At 39.4% G+C, this 9306-nt stretch overlaps 1 protein-coding gene across 1 annotated transcript in view; it reads left to right on the top strand.

Moving 5' to 3' along the window:
* ZP1 (zona pellucida glycoprotein 1) overlaps positions 1-8451 on the top strand; it is a 15665-nt gene extending 7214 nt beyond the window's left edge. The window contains exons 4-16 of the mRNA XM_015821755.1: positions 4-397; positions 1377-1520; positions 1754-1861; positions 2042-2446; positions 3378-3521; positions 3760-3944; positions 4048-4145; positions 4626-4753; positions 4844-5033; positions 5348-5498; positions 6103-6187; positions 7741-7857; positions 8330-8451. Of these exons, the coding sequence (XP_015677241.1) occupies positions 4-397; positions 1377-1520; positions 1754-1861; positions 2042-2446; positions 3378-3521; positions 3760-3944; positions 4048-4145; positions 4626-4753; positions 4844-5033; positions 5348-5498; positions 6103-6187; positions 7741-7857; positions 8330-8451 (2271 nt within the window). The remainder of the gene's footprint in view (positions 1-3; positions 398-1376; positions 1521-1753; positions 1862-2041; positions 2447-3377; positions 3522-3759; positions 3945-4047; positions 4146-4625; positions 4754-4843; positions 5034-5347; positions 5499-6102; positions 6188-7740; positions 7858-8329) is intronic.
* The last annotated feature ends 855 nt before the right edge of the window (positions 8452-9306 follow it).

Genomic DNA, 9306 nt, shown 5'->3' with positions numbered 1-9306 from the left:
CAGCCAGGACAGGTGCGCCCAGGAGAGTCCCAGCCCGGCATCATTAGCCCCATCCAGCCAGGACAGGTGCACCCAGGAGAGTCCCAACCTGGCCTCGTGCGTCCCATCCAGCCAGGACAGGGGCGTCCAGGAGAGTCCCAACCCGGCCTCATGCATCCCATCCAACCAGGACAGGTGCGCCCACTCCAGCCTGGCGTAGTGCATCCAGGTCTGTTACAACCTGGCTTAGTGCATCCAGGGCAGTTCCAGCCAAGCCTGGTGTATCCACATGAGTCCCAACCTGGCCAGCTTTTTCCACGCCAGCCTGACCTTGTTCACCCATTTCAGCCAGGCTATGTTCATCCAGGGGAGTCCTTTCCTGGGCCTGTGCATCCAATGGTCATCCAATCTAGTCTAGGTAAGTGAATTTTACCTTTGATTAAAATGTTTATTATTGCCAGTATCATAAATGTACAATATAAAGCACATACTATCACTCCATAACCAAAGTAACTTTGGTTTCTGGCTTTATGTTTTTAATTTAAGAATGTGGAGGTCTTATCATATGGTGAGAAAGTTTTTACATACACACACACACACACACACACACACGTGTGTCTCTCTCTCTCTGTGTGTGTGTGTGTGTGTGTGTGTGTATTATTGCTCTATATTGCTTTTCTAGTTCTTATGTTACTTATTTATATACTACTAAATCCTGTGTGTCTGTAATCTTTAACTGGGTGAAACGGGGCCTCACAGGGCAAAATATTTTCAACCAAATAACCTCGAATGGGCTAACTTACAGAATGCATCCAAAATCTGGGACCCATAATTCCTGTGGAATTGAAATTTGGCAAGTTTTATAAAACATTTTATGACATAAAAATTATCAAAGTATTTTATGACATAATACATACAATACATATGACATCATGAAACATGGCATATGTCAGCTCCTGATATTTGACTGCTATACAGTTCAACATGGGCTACTTTCAAGGGAGATACATTAAGAACTCTTGATGTCCATTGGAAGCTCTGCTATTTTTTTAAGGCATTGAGGAATCTAATAAGGAAATATCTCTGAAACAATCTAACAAGTCACAGGACAAGTCTAGTTGTCTTTATCTTTAGGTATAAAGACCTTCCAGTTTTCAGTTTCTCATGTATTACTGGCCTTCTCTTCGTTGAATCACAAACTTTTGTGATGCTAAGCTCATACATTATGACCTTATATATTGTGATGTACTTGTGATGTGTTTTTCTTTTTATGATAAAAATAATAAAAACTTATATTTTGGAAAAAAAAAAAAAAGACTAAAACATTATGGTTTATTTACATGCTTCTAGTCGTTAAGGACTAATTTTCCAAACAATGCAATTTCTCTTACTTCCAGGTCGCCCTCTAACTCAGCAGCAATGCCAGGTTTCTTCTGGGAGAATACCCTGTGCAGATGTACAAGGACCAACAGCTTGTCATCAGACTGGATGTTGTTATGATGCTATGGATCAGGCGACTCCATGCTACTATGGCAACACAGGTAAAAAGTAGTTAATGCTGAGCCTGGGATCCAGCCATTGCTGTGTTTTGAAAGTAAAATGTCATTTTCCTAAAAAGAGGATTTGTGTGCAATAGTATGATGAGACTGGGTGAGAGAATGATCACTTCTGCCTTTTCCTGAAAATAAACACACACATACACACACACACACACACACAACGAGAGAGTTCTTGACCTGTTCCGCTTGTAACCTCTGCGCTTTGTGTGTTGCAGTCACTGTTCAGTGCCTTCGAGATGGCTACTTCATCTTGGTAATCTCCAGGGATATGTTGGATTATCCAATCATCCTGGAGAGTGTTAAGCTCTCCTATGCCCAAGCAGGTTGTGGTCCAGTCAGGAAAACAGAATCTTTCCTGGTCTTCCGCTTTTCCCTCACACAGTGTGGCACAACAATTCAGGTGAGGATGCAGTCCAGGCAAGTGCTCATTTATCTGGCTCTTGAAGGATCTTTGACTTAATTACTGGACCCTATAAAAATGGCTGTGTTTGTTGTCCTTCTAGGNCCCATCCAGCCAGGACAGGTGCGCCCAGGAGAGTCCCAACCCGGCCTCCTGCGTCCCATGCAGCCAGGACAGGTGCGCCCAGGAGAGTCCCAGCCCGGCATCATTAGCCCCATCCAGCCAGGACAGGTGCACCCAGGAGAGTCCCAACCTGGCCTCGTGCGTCCCATCCAGCCAGGACAGGGGCGCCCACTCCAGCCTGGCGTAGTGCATCCAGGTCTGTTACAACCTGGCTTAGTGCATCCAGGGCAGTTCCAGCCAAGTCTGGTGTATCCACATGAGTCCCAACCTGGCCAGCTTTTTCCACGCCAGCCTGACCTTGTTCACCCACTTCAGCCAGGCTATGTTCATCCAGGGGAGTCCTTTCCTGGGCCTGTGCATCCAATGGTCATCCAATCTAGTCTAGGTAAGTGAATTTTACCTTTGATTAAAATGTTTATTATTGCCAGTATCATAAATGTACAATATAAAGCACATACTATCACTCCATAACCAAAGTAACTTTGGTTTCTGGCTTTATGTTTTTAATTTAAGAATGTGGAGGTCTTATCATATGGTGAGAAAGTTTTTACATACACACACACACACACACACACACACACACACACACACGTGTGTCTCTCTCTCTCTCTGTGTGTGTGTGTGTGTGTGTGTGTGTGTGTGTGTGTATTATTGCTCTATATTGCTTTTCTAGTTCTTATGTTACTTATTTATATACTACTAAATCCTGTGTGTCTGTAATCTTTAACTGGGTGAAACGGGGCCTCACAGGGCAAAATATTTTCAACCAAATAACCTCGAATGGGCTAACTTACAGAATGCATCCAAAATCTGGGACCCATGATTCCTGTGGAATTGAAATTTGGCAAGTTTTATAAAACATTTTATGACATAAAAATTATCAAAGTATTTTATGACATAATACATACAATACATATGACATCATGAAACATGGCATATGTCAGCTCCTGATATTTGACTGCTATACAGTTCAACATGGGCTACTTTCAAGGGAGATACATTAAGAACTCTTGATGTCCATTGGAAGCTCTGCTATTTTTTAAGGCATTGAGGAATCTAATAAGGAAATATCTCTGAAACAATCTAACAAGTCACAGGACAAGTCAAGTTGTCTTTATCTTTAGGCATAAAGACCTTCCAGTTTTCAGTTTCTCGTGTATTACTGGCCTTCTCTTCATTCCTTGAATCACAAACTTTTGTGATGTTAAGCTCATACATTATGACCTTATATTAAGACTAAAACATTATGGTTTATTTACACGCTTCTAGTCGTTAAGGACTAATTTCCCAAACAATGCAATTTCTCTTACTTCCAGGTCGCCCTCTAACTCAGCAGCAATGCCAGGTTTCTTCTGGGAGAATACCCTGTGCAGATGTACAAGGACCAACAGCTTGTCATCAGACTGGATGTTGTTATGATGCTATGGATCAGGCGACTCCATGCTACTATGGCAACACAGGTAAAAAGTAAAAAGTAGTTAATGCTGAGCCTGGGATCCAGCCATTGCTGTGCTTTGAAAGTAAAATGTCATTTTCCTAAAAAGAGGATTTGTGTGCAATAGTATGATGAGACTGGGTGAGAGAATGATCACTTCTGCCTTTTCCTGAAAATAAACACACACACACACACACACACACACACAACGAGAGAGTTCTTGACCTGTTCCGCTTGTAACCTCTGCGCTTTGTGTGTTGCAGTCACTGTTCAGTGCCTTCGAGATGGCTACTTCATCTTGGTAATCTCCAGGGATATGTTGGATTATCCAATCATCCTGGAGAGTGTTAAGGTCTCCTATGCCCAAGCAGGTTGTGGTCCAGTCAGGAAAACAGAATCTTTCCTGGTCTTCCGCTTTTCCCTCACACAGTGTGGCACAACAATTCAGGTGAGGATGCAGTCCAGGCAAGTGCTCATTTATCTGGCTCTTGAAGGATCTTTGACTTAATTACTGGACCCTATAAAAATGGCTGTGTTTGTTGTCCTTCTAGGTGACTGGTGGCAAACTGATATACGAAAACCAGCTCGTTTCTGGCCTTGACATCCTAAGAGGGCCAGATGGCAATATTACACGAGATAGTACCTTCATGTATGTTGAGTTTGTCATGTACCGATGAGATAGTTCTCCCTTTAGTTTTAAGATATGAATATTTTTTAGTCTTCTAAATTAAGTTTTACATATTGGACCTTGGTTCTTTAGCTTTTGATGTATATAGCTATTTTTCCAGACAATTGGCCTCGTTAGCGGATTGGAATGGGAATGGAAGTCCAATTATAGAAGGTTCCCCACTTTTGGCATAGATTGGTTGTGGACTGCCTTTAAAGTACATAGTTTGCAAACTAAGGTTAATCTTCCATAGCTCCTCTTTTCAAAGAATCCAACAGTTTTAAGTGCAGCTTGATTCACGTTTGTTTATTTAGACAGCAATAAATAATCAGGTTATAACAGAGGTTTGTTAATGCGAAGCCTTAGGAAGGATAGCTATCTACCAAAACTAAGATTGATTTTGAACATTCTAGTCAAAGGAAATGATTTAGCAGGAAAATCTCTTGTATCTTGTACATTTAGGCTTCATGCTCGTTGTATCTACAATGCTACTGATTTCCTGCCACTTCAGGTTGAAGTGTTTTCACCTCCCAGCCCAGCTCCAATTTCCCAAGTAGGACCCCTCCGGCTTGAGCTACGCATTGCCACAGGTACATCTGCCTTAATGTCTGATATCAAGTCCGCTAGGCATCTCCTCTCTCTGAAAAACCACACAGCCGCATTTTGCCTCTTGTCCCCAGATTCGAGCTATACCTCATACTACTCAGATACACAGTATCCTATTGTGAAGATCCTGAGAGAACCTGTGCATGTGGAGATTCGCATCCTACAGAGACTGGACCCATCCCTAGTTCTGGTTCTCCATGAGTGCTGGGCTACTCCAAGTTCAAATCCGCTTGAGCAATTACAGTGGCCAGTGCTAGTAGATGGGTAAGTCAATAAAAAAGAAAAACGTTAATTCTCATAGCACTAGGGGGGGTTTCAATGGCAATGTTTTACATATCTTATTTAAAACAAGTTTATATCTAATTTAACCAGTGTGACTCTGGGTGGCTTACAAGAAAATTCAGCAAATCTGATTAAAAGCCCATAATACATAAACCAATTGATAATAATGAAATGATAAAATGTAGATCCAAATGGAAATGAAACTATCATGCAATTGGGCCTTCAACACATTACAATCCCATGGCTTAGAGAAAGAGCCATATCGTGACAGCCTTTCTAACGCATTTTCTTCCCAGGTGCCCGATTGAAGGGGACAACTACAGAACCCAGCTAGTACCCATGGGACCTGCTACGTCAGAGCTTCGCTTTCCTAACCATTACCAGCGTTTCATCATTTACACATTCACATTTGTGGATTCTGCCCCTCAAGTGGTGCTAGATGGCTGGGTAAGAAGATAAGCAAAGCAATTGCTTATTGTATTCAGTTTTTCCAATGAAATTACCTTCTAAGAGAGTACGGGACAATGTGCCACCGTATGCTACCGAATGTAAATGGGGAAAATATAGTAAAGAAATGTTGTGGTTGGGTTTTTAATACTAATATAGATCACACGTGTTGCTAAGGAGCAGATCTGAAACAAATCTCTGGAGGGTATTTACCTGAATTTTTTAATGGGAATTTTGGGGTGAGATGAATATATTTAGTTGTGATCATCTTTTATTACATATCTGTTTAAGAAATCTTGTTTCCTGGATACCTGTATCTAATAACCTGCTCATGGAAGCGGTGCATATCTTATACCTAAAGAGAGATGGACCAAATATACAATACCTTAACTGTTAGGGCACTGCCCATTGCTTGCTTATTTGGGTAAATAAAGGAGGCTGAAGATGTCTTTTTTTTTTTAGCAAGGCATTAATGAGTACATATTTTGGAGATATATCTTAATAGAAGTTATAATCTCATGTGAGTTGAAATTAACTAAAATGAGATCCGACAAGATTGAGGTTGGTCTACTCTGTTAACGGACTCATGCTATACCTTTTCTAGGTGTACCTTTTCTGCAGCGTATCTGTTTGCCATCCCTCTGATCATGATTCCTGCAGGGTTGAGTGTCAAATGCCAGTGGCTTCAAGTAAGTTAGAATGTTTCACTGCCACAGTTTTAAAGGACTTTTCTCCCTCTGCTTAGTTGTTCACGAGGCACATAACATATAAAATAGCTAACATAAATATATCTTGAATGTATGAAGAAATCGAACATGATCTAGTTTAAGGAAAGGCTTTTAAAATCATTTTGAATAGTTTAGTATTGCTCATAAACCCGACTAGCTCACTGCTTACCCATAGTCAAAATTTTGTATGAGCAAGGAAGACCATAAGAAGCAATTTTCCCATTCTATTCTGCCTTGATCAAACCCCACTTGGAATACTGTGTGCACCTCTGGACATTAGTATAGAATAAGACATTGATACATTGGAACAAGTTCAGAGGATGACTGTAAGATGGCAAGGGGATTGACAAAAACAGCCTCATGAGTAATAGTTAAGAGAGGTAGTATGTTTTGCCTGTAGAAGAGAAGACTGAGAGGAGACATGGTAGCAGTTCTCAGATATATCAAAGGTAGTCATATAGTGGAGAAATAAGCTTGTTCTCTTTCACCCCAGAGACAGAGGGCAGTGCAAGAATTAGAAGGACATAGATACAGGTCGTTAAATATTAAGAGGAATTTCGTGATGGTGATCATGATTCCAAACCAGTGGAATGTTTCCACATGATGTGACATATTGCTCTTTACTGGAGGTTTTCAAATAGAAGATACATAGCCACATGTCCAAAATGTTTAGCAGTTCCTCCATTGAAGGAGGAGTTGGACTAGCTAAAGTTTTAAGGGCTCTTCCAACATTGATTAGGTGCATTTTAAGTTAAAAAAAGCACTGCTTCTGAAACAAATTATTGAGGAATTCTACTTGTTTCCCTCCACTCAGCACATTACTAATTAGTTTTTTGTTTTGCCTGTTAGCAATATGTAAAAGAACAAAGCCTTTGATCTCATTGCCCCTAAATTGTATTTTCATTACCAGTTTTGCCAAAGGCTTTTAGAAAATCCAAATATTGAACACAAGTCAAGGTTATTTTCATTCACTTGGAGGTTATTTTTTTTTAAAAAAATCAAATATTGGTAAAGCAATATTTAGCACTGTAAGATCCGTGCAGATTTTTCATTAGTAGGGCTTATGCCTCTGTGTGCCTCAATTAATACTTTTTCATTGAATAGCGTTTTCATCACTTTGCCTGATATTAAGCCTGCTATTTTATAATTACCTGATTCTCCCATGGATTCATTTTTTTAAAAAAAATCATTTGTATGTTTAATTGATAATATTTCTTTAAAAAAATTATTTACATCCCACCTTTATTTTTATTTTTTATAAATAACTCAAGGCAGCAAACATACCTAATGCCCCTACTTCCTCTCCCCCCCCCCCCCCGTAACAACTCTGTGAGGTGGATTGAGCTGAGGAAAGTGTCTTTTGAATTCTTCCTTTCAATTTTTTTTCTTCAACAATTCCCCCCCCTTTTTTTAAGAACTTTCCCCTTTTGTAATTAAATAGAAATATACTGCAACCTGCTGGAAATTTATCATTTCTATTTATCTTACTATGCATCTTGTCCCCTATCTCTTAGGAGGCCGTCGATTTTTTAAGGAGGAGAATGAGACAGAATCCTTGGACTTAGTAAGCACTTATGGAGCTGTAATTTTTCAAGAAAGTATTCATGAGAAACAAGTCAAGTGGGAGAGTGGTAAGTAACTGCAATAATGAGGAGCCAGGAATTAAAATAATATATTTAACATAGTCAATATTTTCCTTAAAACACTAACCTCAGGTTACCTACATTCCTTTATAAAGTGAATGCTTGATATGCATAGCCACTTAAATAGGAATATTCATAAGTGGATATTGGTAAATGGGCACCAGCTGACAATCCTGAAGCTGTTACATTATTATTACAGAAAAATCCAAGCTATAAGCATCCCCTTCCCCTCATTCTTTTTACCCCAAATTGGGTAATGCTGATAGAATTTGCTAATAATTTGCATTTCAAACCACTGTCTATTTGGACATCATTATATTTTATGCAGTGCTATTTCTGTGGCCCCTACAGAATAATCATAATATAGCAAGAAAAATGTTTTTTCAATAGCTTGGTCAAGTGGCAACTGCTTTGTGAAATGACAATGAGTGAATTACAAACTGTTTTCTCTTATCCACAGATGTGATCTCCAGTGAAGACCTGACTCTGGTGCTTTTGTTGGTACTACCTATCATTGGGATTATCCTATTTATTGCTGTGCTAGTGCTCTGGAAGAAAAAAAGTATGATGACAAAGCTCTAAATTTGTACAGAAAATATATAAATAAAGCTATACCCAGTAGCTTATAAAGAGTCTCTTGATATTTCAGTTCTTCACTGACTAGACAGAAAATCGGCCATTCAGTGATTACTTCCAGTAATTCAATTTTTATGTAGATGTTAGCTATCTTTACATTGCTACAATTATGAATGCAAGAAACCCATTTTTTATATCAAAATTCATGCTTTGTTCCCTCTTTTATTTTATGGATCCTCTTTTAAAAACTATGCCCTTATACTAATACTGCATGTGCAAAGAGACAATCTCTTATTTTAAATAGATTCCTGTGTAATGTCCTCTAAGCTTCTTGCCAATGCCTCAATATTACTTCAAGAGGAGGGATGAAACTACAAGCACCGGCTATATTAAATGAAGCACACAAGAGAGATTCTAGAAAACTTTTCTGGGAGTTATTAAGTGGGTTCCGAGAAATAAAAACATAATTATTGCTGGTTATAACTCATGTGAGTTATACGAGTTGCAGATTTGTAAACGTGCCCTGAGATCATCTGCACAAATGCAACAATGGGAAAAGGAGAGCATCATCTATTTAGAGGGCAAAAATGTCCGGTAGTAAAGCAACTCTTGCTTTCCCATATTTTCCAGCTCACCCATTTTTTATGTCTTTCAAAACAGCTTCCGAACTACATCACCCGAAGCGGGTGGCAAACCACAATTTTGTCGTATCTTTGCTGCCATTGATGTTGCATGGGGATGTTTACATATCTTTGGAACTTGCTTCAGCTTCAATTACAGCAGAGAGGGGCCTTTATTCTTGGAAACCCCCTTTGTCTACACCATTACATTTTTGTTTTCTGTACAGAAGCAAAAAAAATA

The sequence above is a fragment of the Protobothrops mucrosquamatus genome, unplaced genomic scaffold (genome assembly GCF_001527695.2).
Source record: "Protobothrops mucrosquamatus isolate PMUCROS unplaced genomic scaffold, P.Mucros_1.0 scaffold1399, whole genome shotgun sequence".
NCBI classification, from domain to species: domain Eukaryota; kingdom Metazoa; phylum Chordata; class Lepidosauria; order Squamata; family Viperidae; genus Protobothrops; species Protobothrops mucrosquamatus.
Note: the sequence above shows the minus strand (reverse complement) of the source record. Positions and strands in the feature narration are given on the sequence as shown.